At 40.4% G+C, this 19914-nt stretch overlaps 1 protein-coding gene across 3 annotated transcripts in view; it reads left to right on the forward strand.

The window, feature by feature from the left end:
• DPP6 (dipeptidyl peptidase like 6) overlaps positions 1-19914 on the forward strand; it is a 515287-nt gene that overhangs the window by 449006 nt on the left and 46367 nt on the right. For all 3 annotated transcript variants that reach the window (XM_054273203.1, XM_054273201.1, XM_054273202.1), the window contains exons 9-12: positions 9817-9971; positions 11460-11557; positions 15440-15563; positions 16395-16433. In XM_054273203.1, coding sequence (XP_054129178.1) covers positions 9817-9971; positions 11460-11557; positions 15440-15563; positions 16395-16433 — 416 coding nt within the window. The remainder of the gene's footprint in view (positions 1-9816; positions 9972-11459; positions 11558-15439; positions 15564-16394; positions 16434-19914) is intronic.

Below are 19914 nucleotides of genomic sequence, written 5' to 3' on the forward strand. Positions count from 1 at the left end.
AGCCTACTTCATTTGGGCCATGTGAATTCTCTCTGCTCTGGGTCCTCAGCAGCTGAGCAGGTACAACAGGACCTTGCAGTGAGAATTCACTCTCACATCAGTGACCTGCACTGCAAATTGCCCCAAAGGCTTCTGCCAGGAAATGTTTCACAGATTTAGTGCCTTTACTAACAGGCTTTCATGAAGAGCTGACAACAGGCTGTGGGTTTAAGTTTTGTGCCAGGTGATGGAGAAACACATTCATATTGTACATTAGTGGCAGACAGCAGTTTCCCACTGCAGATGGGCTTCCTAGATGCATTTGCTCTTTGGAGTGAGTGCAGGAAACAGGAATGGCTGAGGGTAGGATGGCTAATATTTCTCATTTCATAATTCAAAGCCCATTTTCATTATTACATCTGAGCATCCTGACAGATCACAGCCCTGCCGGAATCTGCAGGTCAGTCTTGTCACCGTGGTCCAAAGGTTGTCACTGACACTGAGAATGACTCACACAACCAAAGGACACTTACTAATTGTTAGGAGCAGTTGTGAGCAATAATCATTAATGCTTTTGAAAATTAAGGGTTCCTAAGGATGGGGTACACGTGACAAAAACCCTGAAGCACAGAGAAAGAAACTTCTAGGAAGAGGAGAGGGAGGATGTGAAGGCAACTCTACATTTTTCTGGTGTGTTTAGTTGAAAAAAGACAGCTTTTATTAAAATTCGGGTCTCAAAATACTGATGTGCCAACAGATAGCTTTGTGTATGACACTTGGTAACCCTGCCTGCCTTCTGTGATGGCTCTGGAGAGGTGCCAAACCTCCTTGGGAGTTGCTCATTGCTCCTGCTGGGCATCCAGCATCCATGTGAAAACACATCAGAAAAATGTAGAGTTGCCTTCACATCCTCCCTCTCCTCTTCCTAGAAGTTTCTTTCTCTGTGCTTCTGGGTTTTTATCACGTGTACCCCATCCTTAGGAATCCTTCATTTTCATAAGCATTAATGATTAATGCTCACAACTGCTCCTAACAATTAGCAAGTGTCCTTTGGTTGTGTGAGTCATTCTCAGTGTCAGTGACAACCTTTGGACCACGGTGACAAGACTGACGTGCAGATTCTGGCAGGGCTGTGATCTGTCAGGATGCTCAGATGTAATAATGAAAATGGGGTTTGCCCCTCAAGTGGGATTTGCAGAGCTGGGTGCACTCAGCGTGTCACAGTGTGAAGGTGGCCTGGAGGAGACACTCTGACTATTTTCAAATAGCTGAATTCTTCTCTTATTTGTAAGAATCCACCTGTATGTCTCAGCTGACATCTCATACTTGTGTGTAGCTGTTTTGTTACTTGGTTGATTTGGGCTTTTTTCCAACCAATGCATTTGCATGATTGAGGGAGATTTTAAACATTCATGATTTCTTAGTTATTGCAGTCTGAACTTGGCCTCCTGTGTGTATTGTGTAGGGGCTGTAGAGGTGTACCTGAAGATGGGATCAGGCAGGTGTTCAATAAATCCAGCTTTTGAAGCCCCCAAGCAAATCAAACACTCAAGAAACACTGGCAGCTACTTGCCAATAACCTTATAAACAACATTCCTAATGCCCTGACTCATGGCAAGCACAGAATCCTCTAGTGTTGGAAACACAACAAATTAGAAGAATCAGTGGGTCAGGGGGAAAAAAACAAACAAACAAACAAAACCAAAACCAAAACAAGGAAACCACATTAAAATAACAGTTTTGAAAGAGAGTGAATTTAATAGCCTCAGAAAATCTCTTCTGTCTGTCAGGAGCTTGGTCCCATGCTAACGTGATCTTGTCTTGCTTCTTGGGGATGGGTGTCCTACAGATTACCCTGGAGAAACATTGGTGGTTACTGCTGGTAGTTGGGAGTGTGGATGAGGAGGCCAGGTTGGAGTGGTCAGGATTTGGCCAGACTGGCTAGCAGATTTGCCTCTGATGTGCCCACTCTGGCTTTGCTGGATACTGTTTGCTCTTCATTCCTGTGTGTTCCCTCAGGGATCCTGGTCAGGTACCAGCGAGCATCCCACAGTGACTTGTCTGCTTCCAGAGCACTGCAGCTTGTGGAGCTGTCACCCAGAGCCACCTCTGTAGCCATGATATTTTCTGAAAAATCCTTTCCTTAGGATTTTTTCTCCTGAGAAGCTGACAAGCCTCAGGAACAAAATGTAAACAATGGTTATGTGCTGGTGTGGAATGCAACAGGTGCATCTGTGATTGGTCTCATGTGGTTGTTTTTAATTAATGGCCAATCACAGCCCAGCTGGCTTGGACAGAGAGTCCAAGCCACAAACCTTTGTTATCATTGCTTCGTTTTCTATTCTTAGCTAGCCTTCTGATGAAATCATTTCTTCTATTCTTTTAGTATAGTTTTAATGTAATATATATCATAAAATAATAAATGCAGCCTTCTGAAACATGGAGTCAGATCCTCATCTCTTCCCTCATCCTCAGGCCCCTGTGAACACGGTCACACACCTCCCTCTCACAGCAGTGCAGGTGGACCACAGCCCATTTGTGTCCGCATTTTGTGAGGTTTGCCTGTTTGCCTCTTGGAGTCTGTGTGGTCAGGATGACCCCAAGATGTGTTAGAGAGTCTCTTTTCCCAGCCTGGCAGCTGAAGAAGGAGTCAGGACTCTTCTGCTCTGGTTTTCAAGGTTGTTTATTTGCAGTTATCTATAGCATTCTTTCTCTGACCCACCAAGGTCTGTCCAGCAGGTTGGGTTGAGGCGCACTTTAGTTTTATACTAAAAACTACATGTAAATTATCTACAATAATTTTCCAATACCTATCACCTATGTTAGAAAGTGTGTTTCTACTCCAAACCAATCTAAAAGTACCAACATCACCCAGAAGATCCAGGCTAGGAAGAAGAAAAAAGAACGACAAGGCATGCCCAAATCCCTCCATCTTGGCTTCTGAACCACCATTCTAAAAACTCAAAATTCTACTTTTCTATCTTATAACAAACTAACTATCATTCTACTTAAACTTTTGTGGCCTGTGAATCCTCACATAAGGTTGATAGTTGTTTTTTCCAAGGGTTAAAATTGAAGGCAGAGGTTTTTTTGACTCTGTGCCAAGGCCTCCCTCCAAGCCCCCTGTCAGGGTCTCGAGTCCTCCAGGGCAGCCAGAGGAATTTCCTGGGTTCTGACATTTGCCAAGCCTGGGCTTGGCTCAGGCTGCACAGCAGCTCTGGGGCCCATTAGAGATGTGGAGGCAAGATATGATCCTGCTAACCACACAGGAGAGTGGTTTTCCTCAGTGCCCAGCATGAACCACCCTGCTGAAATGAGCTTCTCTGCTGGCCCTCAGCATCTGGCAACAGGGAGGCAAAAGCAGTGGCCAAATCCTCTTCTGCTGTCTCAGCACGACATTCTGAGCAGAAAACAACCTGTGTCCAAGCAATTAAACCAGGTGACTAAGAGGACACAAGCACCTTCCCTGTGCTTGAGGAGATGCAGAATTCCTGGCTGGGCTCCTTTCCTTGAGATGAGGAGCTGCCACCCTCTCATGGATGCCAAACACACAGGAGCTGCTCACCCTCCACAACGTGATTTTGGATCAAGGATTTGGTGTTTATCAAGTGCTCTCTAAAGCACATCCTCAAGAAATACTTTATTCTTCCTAAGCTTGTTGCCTGTCAGTGGCAGAGGAGACTCTGTGTTCTGGGTAGGAATAAAGGGGTGAGCAGTGCAGCTTGTTTTTTCCTGAGGATCTCTGGAAGCGTTGCAGCTCATTTTTCTTAAGGACCTCTTGGACAAGAGCATGAGCAGCTTGAGAAGGGTTGTTGTTTGCATACAGATTCACAGAATATTCTGAGTTGGAAGGGAGCCACAAGGATCATTGAGCTCAAAATGGGCTGCACAGGGATCAAACCCAGCCCTTGGTGTTATCAGCACCATGCTCTGACCAGCTAAGCTAATCTCAGTGTCAGGAACTGAGGAATTGGGCTGAGCCCATAGTCTGACCTCAGCCATATAAATTTTTATGTTGTCTGCAAAAGGTTGTTGAATTGTTCAGCGACTCTGCAAAATTGCAATTTTTTTCCACCTGGCTCAATTAGACAACTGTGAAAGAGGATTAATTGCTCTGAAATCAATAGTGCAGCAGTGCAGCCGTGCTGACATCAGCACAAAATAATGTCAACACAGGAAAATGTAGATTGGGTATGTAATCTAAAACAGTTTTATACTATTTGCATACACATAACTACTTTTTTGCACTCATTTTATATCTATTACAATGATTTAATGGAAGTCAGTGTAGACCTACACTACAACAACTGAGAGAAAAATTTGGTTGCATGGAATAAAAGGTCATTTTCCACAGCCATCCCGGAAACACATGTCAGTAAAGGAGAATATGAGCAATGAGTTTTCCCTAACTGGCTAAAAATACTTGCTTTCACACTCTACAATAGTAATCGATTTGGACATATGGTTGGTGCTTTGAGATGATCTAGTAATTGATTTTAAAACAGATGGCAGCTGTCAAATAAGCATTTGTATTTATTTGATGTTTCTATGAGAACCCTTGGGGTTTCACTATCTCAGTACTCTTTGTTTTCTCCTTTCCTAGACCCTCTTGCTGTTATCTGATCTCTCTCCCTCTCATGTTCTTTTGATGCATCCTACTGACAATTTCTTTTGAGCTTTCTTTCCCAACGTAAACCACGGCCTTTATGTCAGGCTTTAATTTCATTTTGCTTGAAATTCCTTTTTATTAACAGTTTTAATAAAACAGCAAAATGTCTTCAGCACACCAAATACTTCATAATCTGAGCATCAGCTACAATACATCACACAAACAGAACCATTGGTTATGCTCCCCAGAATTGCTGTAATTTATCAAATCAGCAATAAGTAACACTGACTCTGAGAGCTTTTGAACCTTAAAATGCTGATGTCTTCGATTTTTTAAAATTTATTTTATTTTTAGTGATAGAAAAGAGTGGCAAAGGTACAGGTTAGACTGTCTGAGGATTGGCTTGGCCAAGCATCTTTGTCTTCTTGTGCAAGTCTTTGTTTTTTTAACTTACACTTAAAAATTACAATTTATTTGTGTCTTCTAACAAGAAGGCCAAGGAAAAGGTGTATTTTTTTTTTTTTTTTACTTGCAAATTATCTTTTTTATCAGTTTTTTCTCCTGATATCATCAGAAGTAATCCCTAAGCTACCAATGGATTTTTCAGTCAGTCACTGGTGAAGGCTTCATCCTTTCCAAACAGCAAGACAGAACTTTGCCACTTTCAGCAGAAAGGAAAAAATCACAAGTATGCCTCAGGATAGGCTGCAGAACTAGCTGGATTTTAGAAAAGCATAAAGAAACCTCCATGGCCATGGCATTTACATGCATGTGTTTATTAGCAAGGAGGAACTCTGCCAGTCTAGAGCTCTGTGCAAGCCTGGGAAAGGGATTTGTCGTGGAAATGTCTTTAGAAATGCCCCAGTGGCAGATTATGGTTCAGAACATTAAAACCATCTCTGTGGATTCACAAATGTGGTGCATACAACAGGTTTTTTTCCCAGAACCTGCTGGTTGCCACAGAGGTGGCATAAGATAAAGGCCTGGTGCTTTTCCCTGCATTGAGTCAATCAAGGAATCCCGAGGTCTGAATGCTCTTCACTGAGCTGTTCAGCGCTTGGGCAGAGGTGGACATCACAATTATAAATGTTTGAGTTCTATGGCTAAAGTTGCTATACAAGTATCACAAGGAATAGCAAAAGCCACTTGTGAAGATCCTTACAGGATATTATCCATGAAGGAACGAGCCAGAGGATTTGTGGGGTCTCTTCCAGATTCATTTGCTGTGATTCCTTGAGAAGTTTGTTACCTGGAGTGAGATAAAAGTCTCCCATTTTACTGCTCTTGCAAGTGCTGCTGGAATTAAATTGCAGTTTGAAACAACCTGGGTGCCTGCTTCACTTTACACATGCTGGGCTAATTTTTGATGACAGACCTACTAGAAATGTCCACCCAACTTCTGATCCACTGTTCATATTCTTTCCAGGGATTACCCACATGGTATCATAGCCAAATGCTACAGCCAGTCCCATATTAACCATGGCCTGTTACTTGGCAGCTGAGAACCACCACAAGGGACTTCTGCTCCTTGATGGTGAGCAGGAGAGCTTCTACCAGGACACACATCCTTCAGCAGACATGGCACTCCCTCTTTGGGCAGCCTGGGCCACTCTGGGTATTGCTCAGGTCTTGATCCCGAAGATAGCCACCCACAAAATGCACAAATGCAGCAGCCTTGAATTCAGCTCAGGGATTGTGGAAACCCAGGGCACTGGGAATATTTCTCTGTCTGCTCTGGGGTGCCCTGACCCCAGGGGACCACTGGCTTTGACCCTCATTCATGGAGAAAGTTTCCTAAACTCCAGAATATACTAGAATCCACTAGGGTGTGATGTAGATTGTACAGAGTAGTGTAGGTGTATCAGTAGTGTAGGTGTATCACTTAGGTGGGAAATTGAGGGTTTGGGATTTTTAGTATGTTGTGGACGGAAGCAAGATGGAGGGCACAGGGTGCCATCCTGGGTTTCTTCCTCATGCTTCTTTCTCCTTCTTCATGGGTTTGGGTGGCATTTTGTAATTGGGTGGAAAAGTCCCCATTGCAGCTCTGTGGGATCAGTTATTGGGTTAAAAGGGAAATAATCCAGGTGTCAGTTCTTAATTGGATAGTTTAGCTTGAAAAGACCTTGTAACAAGAGATTGTTGGCCATTTTTTGTGGTGCTTTTCCAGTGCCCTGAGCCTGGTGTGGACAGTGTGCAAAACTCTAAATAAGATAACAATAAACAAGAACCTGAAGACCAAAAAGATCCAGTGTGTCTCTCTTTCCTGACACAAGACCATTCCAGGAGGGTCTCCCCCAACAGGGGATCCCCTTGGGAGGGCCCAGCCAGAGTCCCAGAAACCAGGGAATCAGGAACACATACCCTGAAAAGGGAGCATCCCTCTCATCACACCTCTGGTATTTCCTCCAGCTGGTTTTCTCCTCCAATGACATTGAAGTCTCCAAGAGGGATATACACCCAGTTGTCACTGAATATACTCTTACCTAGGACTTCAAATTCTCTTCCTGAGGGTCTGGTAATTTAGAAGACTCTTTGTTTCACACAGCTTTGAAATGATCATTCAATTGGGCCACACTCAACTAGAAAAAATTATTAAAATACCCATCCTGTAACATTCCCTGAGCACAAACACATCCCTGGCTAATATATGTCCCCACTGAAGAGACACTACTCAAGAGCAGAGTCATCCAGCTGTTTCACAGTGATTCATTACTAAATGTGCTGAGATGGAATAACTTGTCTCAAACCCTGTGCTTGAAGCCAGCCAGCAGGTCTGAACAGCCCTTGTTCAGCTAAGGCAGCCACACACTTTATTCTCGTTATTTATCACGTTTGGATGTCCTATATGGGCTGGCAGGCAAAACTGTGGAGAAAGAAAGAGCACAAAGCCAGCAGGACGTGACTGTGAGGAATCTCAGCAGATCACTCACAGCATCCTGACACCATGATTCACTCAGCAAGCTCTGGGGAAGAGGGCAAAAGTTTTGATCAATTGTCACTTCATGCTCTTAGTCAGGAGGTTATGATCCAAATTTGTTAGGGGGCTTTAGTGTACAAGGAGAATCTGTTTTTTCACACACAGGGCAGGATCTGAACTAACTTTAGAAAAACTCCGCAGTTTTGAATGCAGCTGATTTTCAGAGCACGTGCTAAATGCAGACACAATGAATAAATTGTCTACAAGAGCAAATTGTCGGCAAATCATTTTTTCTTTCAGCTGAAAGAACTTTCTGGTACTAATCCATTCTGTAGTCCACGAGAATGTTCTCTGGTTTGCTAAAACTAACTGATCTCTCTAATAGCAGCAAGGTCCTGGCTTTGTTTCAAGGCAAAGGTTCACTCAATTAAATCTCATTAACAGAGGACCACAAAACCTGCACTAAAACCTTTCTGAGTATGTGACCTTCAGCAGAACTGCTTCATTAAGTCTGAGATCCTGGAGAAAATGTTTGCTGAATAAAGTCATTCCTAATTAATGTTAAAATGTCAATGATTCATGTGCCATCCATCTTTACTCCTTTTCCTTTATGCTCTTCATTATCTCTTTAATGGGCAACCAATATAAAAGTCAAAAGCAGAATCTTTTAAATGTACATATAACAGGTGGGACAATGCAGCAAAGCAAATTTGCCAGATGTGCTTTCCCATGAAACATTTGTAACTTCCTAAATATATTGAAAGCCCCACTTCCATGCTGCCATTAAGAATTGATTAATTTGTTGTTTCTGAAAACCATATGCATCCAGGATGAGTTTTCCCTTGCACCCTTTCTGATCTTACCTTGAGTTTTATTCCAAGCCATATGCAAGTCTTGATTAACAAAGTGTTTATTTACCCTGTGATGGATATAATTGTCTTTTCTCCAAGGATTGTTCATACAATTATTTTTTTTTTTAATTAAACAGTGTCTGGTGAGTTTTTACTCTTCAGACCAGAGGGATGTCCTGGTTGGACTGGGGGGTCATCAGAGGGTGCTGTACAAACCTGGTGGGTCTGATCTCAGAAAATGCTCATCCCTTTCTCAATAACCAGTGATGGCAGCAGATATTGGGGCTGCTTGGACCTGTGCATCAGGACTTCATGGTGAAGGCTTAGAAACACTCTGTAGCCTCTCTAATTTTTATTCTCACATTAAAGTAATGGGACCCATCTTCCTGCCCATCAATCTGTACAGCATATGCGAGCCCTTCTGGTGGTTTAAATAGGAATGACTCACATGATATTACGCCTCTTAATGAAAATGTATTACATTATTGTCTTTCACAAAATGGGAGGTTTAAAAAGCCAAGTTAATGTCTTCCAAATGTCAGTAACTGGAGACACTTTGGACCAAGAGTGAATTTTATAGGTTTTCTGCAGATCTGTAAGATGAACTCATCTTTATAATGAAGGACATTCAATTATATGAGAAGTATTAGAAATTAGCAGCTATTTGAATTTGAATTTGAATTTAATAAGAACTAGGTTCTGCCAGTATTAAAAATAAATTCACATGATGGCAATATTGTTTCCTCCTTACATACTTGAACTCTGACATGTTTGCATTGGCATTTTTCTGAGCACCTTTTCATTGGTAATTGTATTACTGAAATCTCAAAAAAACCAAATTTCAGTGGTATAAAGGGTCAGTCTCTAATCCTGGGTCCTTATGGCAAATTGCCTTGCAAAAATGATTTAAAAAATGAAATAGGGATAAAAGTCACAATGGTATCCAAGGTACAGACTCTATGGCCTGGTATCTTGTTTTGACACTCCAGCCTTTCATAAGCTACAGAAAAATTCTATATTTATTTATTCCCAACTGGCAACAGAACTTAGGAATATTTAAATTGTTGCTGAAGCACTTGTATAAACACTGTTTAAATTGATTGATATGTGTCTGGTCTGATGTTGTGACCCTAATGATGTGCAGGACACATGGCAGGAGCAGCAGTGCCTTTTATGCTGTCATGAGTGTGTGTACTAATATGAATAATTTGATGTTTCTTCAGCAAAGGTAATTAAGCCTAATAACCTATAAATACAGAGTAATTGTTATCAATTGTGCTCATTTGTGTATATGGCATAATTTGATGAGTATTTTTGATTTATATTCCTGTGGCATCCTCCCTGTGCTGTGATTAGACTGGGATTTTCATATCTGCACTCTTTCATTTATTGCTAACTAGTAATTTACCTCTAATAGCCTTTTCTTTTCTGTTCTCTCTCTCATTTTTTTTTTTAATTAGAGGAGATCTTGAAGACTCACATTGCTCATTGGTGGTCTCCTGATGGCACCAGGTTGGCATATGCAACAATTAATGCCTCCAGAGTCCCCACCATGGAAATCCCAATATATACAGGCATCCTTTACCCTACTGTTAAAACTTACCGTTATCCAAAGGTAAGGGAAAATAAAAATATAATTCCTGCTGCTCTATCAGAAATAAATAATCATTTATTTCCAGTAGGCTCAGACAGGAGACTAATAATGCACGCTCATAAGCAATGAAAATAAACAGATCAGCTGTTCCTCAGCAAATGTGCATTTAGCACATTCTTTAGCTGCATTTGTAAAATTGCCCTTTTCTAGTTCTGTGAGAATTAGTAACTCTACATACAATGTAAATAAAATTTAAAAATCCTTGCTTTTTACACACACAAAAGCAATTGTGCTTCCTCGCTGGAACGGGTGGAAGCTGGATGTTATCTGTGGGTTTGTCTCCAGGATGGAGTTGTTGGTGTCTGAGGGCTTGGAATTTCTTTATTTCTGTGTTTGGATATGTTTCTATATTTAGACATGTTTCTATATTTAGATACATTTCTATATTTAGATATTTTTATTGATAGATGATAGAGAGATAGAGAGATAGAGAAATAGAGAGATAGATAATAGATAGATAACAGATAGATATAGATAGATAGATATAGATGACTAATATATAGATAACAGATAAAGATAGATATAGATAATAGATAGATAGATATAGATAGATAGATAGATATAGATAGATAGATAGATAGATAGATAGATAGATATAGATAATAGATATATAGATTGATAGATAGATGATAGATAGATAGATAGATGATAGATAGATAGATAGACACATACATACATATATTCTATATTTACATAGATTCCCTTTTGTTTAGAAGGAAAATGTAATATTTGGGCATCCTTAGAATATCCAGGACAGCCTAATGTCAGAGGAGACATTGCTTTTAGAGGTTTGCTGTGCCTGAAAGACAGAAAAATACTTAAGAGCCAATCTGCCCTTGACTGCAGACCTGCAGGGAGTGCACAGCACTGGCACAGCTCTCCAGCAGCACAGACTCACTGCTGCTGGTATTGCTGTAATTTCCTGCTCTAAAGCAGCACAGGGGGGTCTGCTGCACTCATTCCTTCTGGGTTTCTTGCTTTAAGCACTGGTTGCCTAAGACCTCACATGCTGGTTCAAATTGGAGCATAAATTTAACAGGAGAGAAACCCACAAATATGCAGGTTTTGTGGAAATCAATGGTTCAGCAGGAGATGCCCTTTCCTACAGTACAAAATGAATCAGTATTTCACTATATCAACCATCATCCCATTAGACAATCTTTTGTCAAAAGGTGCAGGAAATAGCAAAATTTCTAGTTGTCATGAAAAGTAGGGATTTATACTAAGGTTAGAAGTGTCCTGAGTAAAACTGCCCTTTTTTTGTGCCTGCCAACCTCTCCACACCTCTGTGCCACATCCCTGGATTTGCAGCCTCCCTGTGAAAGGCCACAGCAGTCCAGTCCTTCTCCTGTTCAATGGGAATGCTTTTCATAATCCGCGGGGATGCAATAAATCAAAACCATTCTGTGTTGTATATCGTATGGTAATTTATTCTTTTCTAAACTCCAGGCTGGAATGGAAAATCCAACCATTTCTTTGCACGTGATTGGTCTGAATGGACCCACTCACGACCTGGAAATGACTCCCCCAGATGATCAGAGAATGAGGTAGGTGCTTTCTCACCCTTCAATGCTAGTCCCAGTTCCTTTGGGGTTTCTTCAAGATAATTTTTCAGTTTTTAACACTGGACCTTTCTCTGCTGTTATCAGAAAGTTTCATTTTGTGTAAATTTGCTTTTTTTTTTTTATGTACTCATCTTTTTACCTGTATTTTATAGAATACCATATTATAACAGACTTACACTGAATAACTGAATTGATTCAAACACATTTATGCAAAAGAAGATGTATGACCTGTGCCAAACCAAATAGGTATTTGCATTTCAAAAATACAACTTCACACCTTTCTACAGCAAGTGGGAATTCAGGATCACAGTATCCCCATCACAGTAACAGAATGATGGCTCCTGAACAATATAATTTCTCTTTTGGTAGCATTCTCTATAAACAGAGAGACTCGGAAAGGTTTTAATTACAGCAATAACTTCTGACTGCAGGATCCAAGTGCTGTTCATAAATTTGTTCTATATGATTACGGGTGGCCATAATTTATTTAGCTGCAATCAATATTGCAAAATGATGCAAAATACATCATAATTAATTAGTGCCTGTATATTTCATCAAAACCATGGCAATTGCCATCTCTAGGGATGATGGAAGTAGTGCTGCCAGAGCAATAGGGGTGTATTTTCATTATGCATATGTTTTCTGAAATGAGAAGATCAGTGTGATAAAATGTTATTAAAATAGGCAAGAGGGATGTACTGCACATTCAGTTACAGAAGGGAGTCTCAAGAAAGCAGGGGAAGCTGGTGATAAGGATCTTCCAGCAGACACATCCTATCTAAGCATTTCAGTGTGCTCAGTGCAGATGATATATGGACAGAGTGGGATTTCGTGTTCTTTTTATCTGGAGCAAAGTGATTTAGTACAATTAATACAGCTGAGAATAAAGTGGAGATATGCCATGGCCTTTTTTTCTTTCAAAATTGAAAGAAGCCAGAAATTTTCCACAGAAATTGGATATTTTTCAGTTAAAACCAAAAAATAAAATAAAATAAAATAAAATAAAATTAAACTAAATTAAATTAAATTAAATTAAATGGAAAAAAAAAAACAAGAAAAAAACCAAAGCAAAGCTGATGATGGGAAAACATATTTGTGGGTCAAATGTACAGTATTGATCACTTGTCCTTCTTAAATATCTTCCATTCTGAACATTTTTGTCAAGTTTTCTCCAATGCCATGCTCTTCTGTGAAAAAAAGACAGTGAAGGGAAGGGGCTGAAATTGAAAGGTGAAAAGTAGTACTATAACATTTAATGCCTGACAGGCATTTTTTATTTTGGTGGAAACCACTGGACACTGGACCTCAAGAGTTTCATCTGCAGATGGTCAGAATTGGATCATCACCCAGCTTATTTCTCATATTTGCCTCTCAGATGGCAAATTGAGGGATGATATCATCTCCATCAAGTGCAGAAATCATCACTGGCCCTTGCATGGGCCAGAAACAAATAAATAATGGAAAAACTCAGACAATTCCAGTCTGGATGTGAGGCAGTGTCTGTGCCCAGGGATCATGGGCTGGGCTGCTGCCTGTCCCTTGGCCTGTAATGAATCCCTGTCTGTTCTTTGTGCTGTTTGTGACTTTGGCCATACTGCAGGTATTCACATTGTAGTGTCACACCTCCTGTTTGGGGTTCCTGCTTCCAGGAAGCAGCCATGGAGAGCTGGGGCATGGACAAGGCTGCTGCACAATAACCTCAGTCTCAGATGATTCAAATCAAACCAAAAATGTCTTTACTGGGATGTGCACATCCATTGCAAAACCCAGAATGGCTTCACCCCTCCTGGCAGGGCTCAAGCAGGGTGTCCCTTCCCTTTTGCTCTGCTGTGGATGTCTGTAAATGCAGTGGTCAAGGATAGATTTTATTCTATGGAAGAAATAGGTTCTCCTTTAAATCAGCTCCACATAAAGTGTGGGACAGGTCAGGCAGAGAGGGCTTGGCAATTGCACTGATTTCCATTTCTCTCCACTGGCTGCTCCACCAGTGCAGCTGCAGGAGCAGCAGATGTTGAACATTAGCTGAGATGAATCACACTTTCTTGACTCATTTTCCTCTGCTAAATGAGAAACATAAACCTTGGGTGTCCTATAGAAGAGATGTGTAGGGAAGTAAATGAAAGGAAAGACTCCTCACTACTCAAAAACTGGAATAATGACTATCCAGGTATCTGCAGTTACCTGTGGGCTGGGTTATCTGTGGTCTTGATGACTGGAACAGAGTTCAGAGGGGAATTGAGACTCCATGCCCTTCTCTGGGGTGGTAGGGAAGACCATGATTCACCCAAAATAAAAATTAAAAGTTCCTGAGAAAGAACTGTGGCTCCTGTGTTCAAACAGTGAGAGGGATGTAAAAAATGAATATATGTCCTTGAAACTTTAAACTGGATTTATAGAAGAAATGCTCTAAGCCACAATAAGTACTAAAATCACATTCTTTTTCTGGGGAGACTGAATCTGCTCAGTTCATTTTGGAGAGAAAGAAGAGACAGCTATACAGTTTAATTTTGCTGTGTTGTTTTTTTTCCCCTTAGGGCCTACACTGTTGCTGATGAAGAGTAAAATTACAATTTTATTTCAGGCTCTAAATTTTCAGACTGCTGTTGTCTCACCTGGGCATATCCTTCTCCCCCTGTGCAGTGGATGCAAGCATTGAGGCTTTTTGTTCATTTTCCCTGCAGCCAATTTCAGGCACTAAATATTACTGAAAAGTACAAAATCAATTTCCAGCTTGTTATTTTTCTAGACAAACAGACCTTTGTGCTTTTGCCCTTTCTCTTCAGTATATGCAGGAGCTCTTGCCAGAAGACAAAGGGCTCTCCAGTGACACAGAGAATTATTTCCAACGAGAGCAACAATTCCTTATACATATTTTATAGCAAACAAATGAACTAATAAATTTTTTATAGACTGTATGCTGTAAAAAGTCTTATTATGCTTTAAGGATGTCTTGGCCCACATGGCCCAGCAGAATATTATAACATCACAGCTTTGGCAGTTCAGCCAGAGTTGTGCCCTACAAATGAAGTGGTGGAGCCCTGAATTGCTGCAGAGGTGGACATTTGTAGCATCATGCCCTGGCTCTGAGAAAGCAACCATCAGTGAATTTATTCCTGTATTTCCAGCCCAGCCCAGGTGGCTGCAGTCCTCACTATTGAATGGGACTTTTCCTGGAGGTATCAATTACAGGACTGTGCAGCCCACACCCATGGTTTGCTCCAAGTATCCTCACAACCTGAAAATGTCCAGCAATAAGATGGTGCAGGCAGTGTAGGAGGGCGGTTTTGCTCATGCAAACTATCTCTGCTGATGTCTTTATGGCAACCAGCTGCATCTGCTTTACAGGAACCCTGTGTCACTCCGAACTCTATCCTTCTTACTATTTCTCTTTTAATGCAACACTCCTGCACACTTTGGTGTGTAGCCAGCATGCTCAGAGGCCATCAGCTTTTCATAAGCATCAAGAACCCAACCATTGATAGTGATGGGTCTGAGTCAGCTCACTTTAGTGTGCTCAGAATGGAAATGGTTTGCAATTTCTTTTCCACCTGTGCATAAATGTGTAGCTCCAGGCAGTTCAATCCCTCTTGCAAGACAGAATAGCTTGAAAGATTCTTTATCTCTGTATTCGTCTCTTCTTTGAAAATAACTTCCAGAAGTGGCAGATAAAACACCTGCTCAGTCCTAAAAATGTCATTTTTAGGGGTTGAAATCCGTACATAAAGCAGTCTGGATACATCAGGACATGATGTTCTCTAAAACCACATCTCTCTCCTGGCCCGTTTGCCTGCAGCAGCTGCTCTGCCATGTGGCAGTTCAGGATGGCAGCGTTGTGATCTGGTTTCTGTGTGTGTGTGTTTGCAGGGACTACTATATCACCATGGTGAAATGGGCCACCAGCACCAAGGTGGCAGTGAACTGGCTGAACAGGGCCCAGAACGTGTCCATCCTGACGCTCTGTGATGCCACCACAGGGGTCTGCACCAAGGTAGGAGGGGTTTGCAGAGCACTCACTTGCCATCATTGTCCAAAACCCATGCAGGGAGAAACTATTTCACTTATTTTTCATGGTGAAAAGCCAGCTGGAACACATTAATTTAGGCAGACAGAACATAAACAATGTTCAATTTTTAATTTTTTTTAGCACCCAGTAATCCAAGAACATTCTGTGTTTGAAGGGAGAGTGATTACCTGTCTTGATTACCTTTACCCACACACAAGCAACAATTTGCAACCTAAATACCTTTGCAACATTCAAGCTGCATTATATGTATTTAATGGCATCAAAACAAGCTCATGCTTATCTACACATACCTTAATTGTAGTTAATTAATTCCTTCTATAAATGCACTAATACAAATGGTGTATTGATATAAGATCAGCAGATTCGATTAGCAGATTCCACCATTTAAACTGGCATGTATTTCCACTGTATAAAATTGTTCTAATACACCCATCCCTTGAAAAAGATCATGCAATTCTGTGCATAGAGCATGGTGAGAAGTTTTTTTCTTAATAACTTTCATTTCAGCCTTTATTTATTTCTTAAGAAGATTTATTTCTTTGGGGAATAATACATCTTGTGGATTTATGTATTTTATCTATATGTGTAAAATGCTTTCTTGAGCTAGTGAATGTTTATCCATCAGGAAGGAAAGTCAAGCAAAGCAGCCACTGGATTCCACTCCAGAATCACATATTTAAACAGTTTCTCTGTATTTCTGACCAACTTTTCAACTCCAATCCAACAGCTTCATGCATTGATAGGCAAAATATAATATATGACAAGTATGGTATTAATGATCTTTTTGTCTTTTAGAAACATGAAGATGAGAGTGATGCCTGGCTGCACAGACAGGTGAGAGTGATCTTCCCCTTGTAGTCAAGTTATTGGTAGGACAATTTCTTCGCTGAGTTTTTCCCCAAAGAGAAAAAGCTGATTTCCAGATTTGAGAGAGCTGCTTGGAAGATGGCATGATGTGTGTAACAGAAAAGAGCTTCTCAGTAACAAACAAGTTCTCAGTAAAGGTACCATCCACTCTGGTAGGTCTCATAGTCCTTAGTCTGCAATTTAGTTGTATTTAAAAGAGATGAAAAGCTGATGTAGGTGGGAGTATCTGTATAGGTGTATATATATATATATATATATATGAGAACTGGCAGTTTCTGACTCATCAGCCTCAGACACAACCCTTCATACCCTGCGCTGACACTGATGATGACAGTTTAAACACTATTGTGGTTGTTTTCTGGTCATTTTATTGAGAGGATCTCTGTCCATTCAGAGACAAAACCATGCAGATAGACTGTTGAGTCACCTAAATATCATATATAACACTTGCCCAGGAGTCAGTTTGTGAAGGGACCTCAGATTAAATGAAGCTTTTTTTGAGAGGGAAGCTGTGATTTCGATTCAGCCACAACACCAAACGGTTTTTCAAGCCTTGTATGAACACCAGACAGGGAGCAGCATGTCACAAAATAGCTTGTTCAATATATTTTTCCAAGTCCAGATTTAAAGCATTTCAAATTTTTGTCACAGCCTGCTCAGAGGAGCCGAGACCCTGTAGAAATGGCACCTCATCAGTTCACAGCAAGAACAATGCTCTCCTCTGTTCCAGTGGCTGTCCTGCAGCAATGGGCTGTGTGTGATCCACATGAAAATTGATTTTATGGGGAAATAGATTTTGTGCTCCAAGCATTTCAAATGATCTTTTGCTGATATAGAGTAAAAATGGTGCTGAAATATTCTTTACATTCATAAGGATCGTATTGGCTTGAGTAGGAAACAAAAGCTTAAAGACAAGACAAATCAAGGGGAAATTAAATTGTCCATGTATTGTATATTAAAAAAAAAAAAACAACAAAAAAACCACAAAAAAACCCCAAACAAACAAACAAAAAAGCAAAAAAAAAAAAAGCAAAAAAATCCAAAAAAAAACCAAACAAAAAAACTCCCAAACAAATGAAAAAACACTGCCCTTAAATGGCATTATTTATTTTATAAGCTTGAAGGCAATAGCAGTAAAATAATCCTTCCATTGCTATTTACTGCAGTATAGTAGAATCTGTGTTTTGTATTACTAATACAGCATAATAGAACTTGTGCTTTTACACTGCTGTGGTTATTTAGTCACCTACCACGTGGACAGGCATTAAAAGATAGTGCTTTATCCTCATATCTGAAGTAAATGATCTGTCAGTCTCTAATGGCCTTGCTCCAGGGAAATACATTTTGTTTTACTACATCTCCAAAAAGCATATACTTAGTTTGAGAGCACACTCTAGTTTAATGTTAGAGAAGGGTGTTCATTACAGCCAAATGAGTCAGACATCTCAGTGCTAAACCAAAATAACATTTTCTATGGACTTTGGAGACATTTGATAGCATCCTTCAAAAGCCTTTGTGGCTGTCTGAAGAATCATATAGCTCTTTTGCCAGTATTTCTGACAACAAAATTACTTAAAATTCTAGTTTTGACTGAACATGATTACTGGGATAATTGTATTTCCTATATTTGCCTTTTATTCTATGACACATGAATCTAAATAACTGGAAAGGTATTTTCATGGCATGTGTGCCTGACTATGAGGATGATGTGAAAATGTTAAATGCTAGTTTGGGTCCACTAATCTCTTCAGGAAGGAGATGAATGATGAATTGCACATCATGCAGCTGCTGAGGGAGCTCAGGAGTGTGGCTGGGCTCAGGATAAGGATTCCTTGGTTGAGACATTTTAATAAAAGTGTTTGTATGTGAGACACCAGGGTGGTGGCATTGGGGTCACACAGCCAAGGGACCCTGGGCAGGGCTCAGCCCACCCCAAAAACCTCCTTGTGAGAACTATCCCAATTCTAAATCAGCAGGACCCAGGAATACAACTGCTTACCTTGTTCTTTAAAATACTCCTTCAAAATTCTCCATATGCCTGGTTTGAAAGGATTTTTGCACAGATTTTACCTTTTTCCTGGGAATTTCACAGGGACAAACAGTCAGCTGGGAGCAGGAGACAAGACAACACTCAACAGGGACATGAGGTGATCTCCAAGGATGACAGGGTTGACTTTTTTCAGCTGGCTGAAATCCTGGGAGTTCTGAAATAAAGCATACAAGCCATGAATTTGAATTTTGTTGTTTAGTAGTTTGGTGACTCAGTGGCGTTTAAAAGTTTTAGAAGGTCATGGTTAACAATCTCTTGTTTCCTTCTGGGCTCAAGTTCATGAATATATTGTATGCAAACCCAAAATCTTTGGAGAGCCTCTCTCCAACGCAAGCAAGGAGAAATAATGCAGCCACTCCTTGTGCAGCTAAAAAATAAAATAAGCTACTAAAAGTATAATGAAGAATATTTACACAGGAATTGCTAGAAATTGTCTGTCACTCTTTGTCAGATGAGGTGGCACACGTTCACTAAAACTGACCAGGGACTCTGCAACTTTTATTTATATACTTGCTTGTGCACTTCTGATCACAAGAGCCACACTGAACTTCACTCATGCTTTTGCTTAAATACACAATCTGTTTGAAACACTACAGCTATAAGCAATTTTGTTCAATATCTGTGAAGAAGCCTTTTTCCAATCTCTCTGGGGATGGTCATGTACAGGCAATGATTCAGCAAGGGAGAAATCAGGCAATTTCTGAGCACCTGCTGATGATAAACTTTACTGGCATTTTAATTGTTTTATTCATTTAATTGTGAATGTGACCTGAAAAAAATATTTAATTAGAAACCAGGGTGCAATTGCAACTTCACCAAAGTCTGCAGTCTTTGGCATTGACATTGGCAGGACCAGGAGACCATAAAATTGTTTAGAGACCTATAACCTTCAAAACTGCCTGCATGGGCTGGCTGCCCTGCCCTGGTAACAGCTTCTTTGGGTTTCATTTTTCTTTCCAGTCCTGTTTGCCCATTGTTTTAGATGACCTCAATCTGAAGCTAAAGACTCACTCTCTTAAAAGGTGGAGGTGATGAAAACCTGGCACCATTTTTCTTTTACTACTTCCTTGTTTTAATCCTGCATTATAACCTAGTAATGATTCTTACATGTAGTTAATATGAGGTTTGAAAAGAGATTTTTAATATAAAAACAGAGATCAGAGGAACTTACAAACAGGGCACACTTTTTCACTCTGTAAAGCCCTTTTGCCATAAAATTAACCCATAACTGACCTAATTTTGGCCTAAAGACAAAGGATACAGCAGAAATAGGACCCAAAGTTCCATAACTCAAATACTCAAATTCATCTACCAGAGATAAAAAAGCAGCTCCTGGCTACAAAGAATCTTTTTGGTGCTTAAATGAAGAGTTCCCATTTCACCCAGTGGAGGGGATCT

This window comes from Melozone crissalis, unplaced genomic scaffold (genome assembly GCF_028551555.1).
Source record: "Melozone crissalis strain CALT ecotype California unplaced genomic scaffold, PUWL_Pcris_2 ptg000016l_1, whole genome shotgun sequence".
NCBI lineage: Eukaryota > Metazoa > Chordata > Aves > Passeriformes > Passerellidae > Melozone > Melozone crissalis.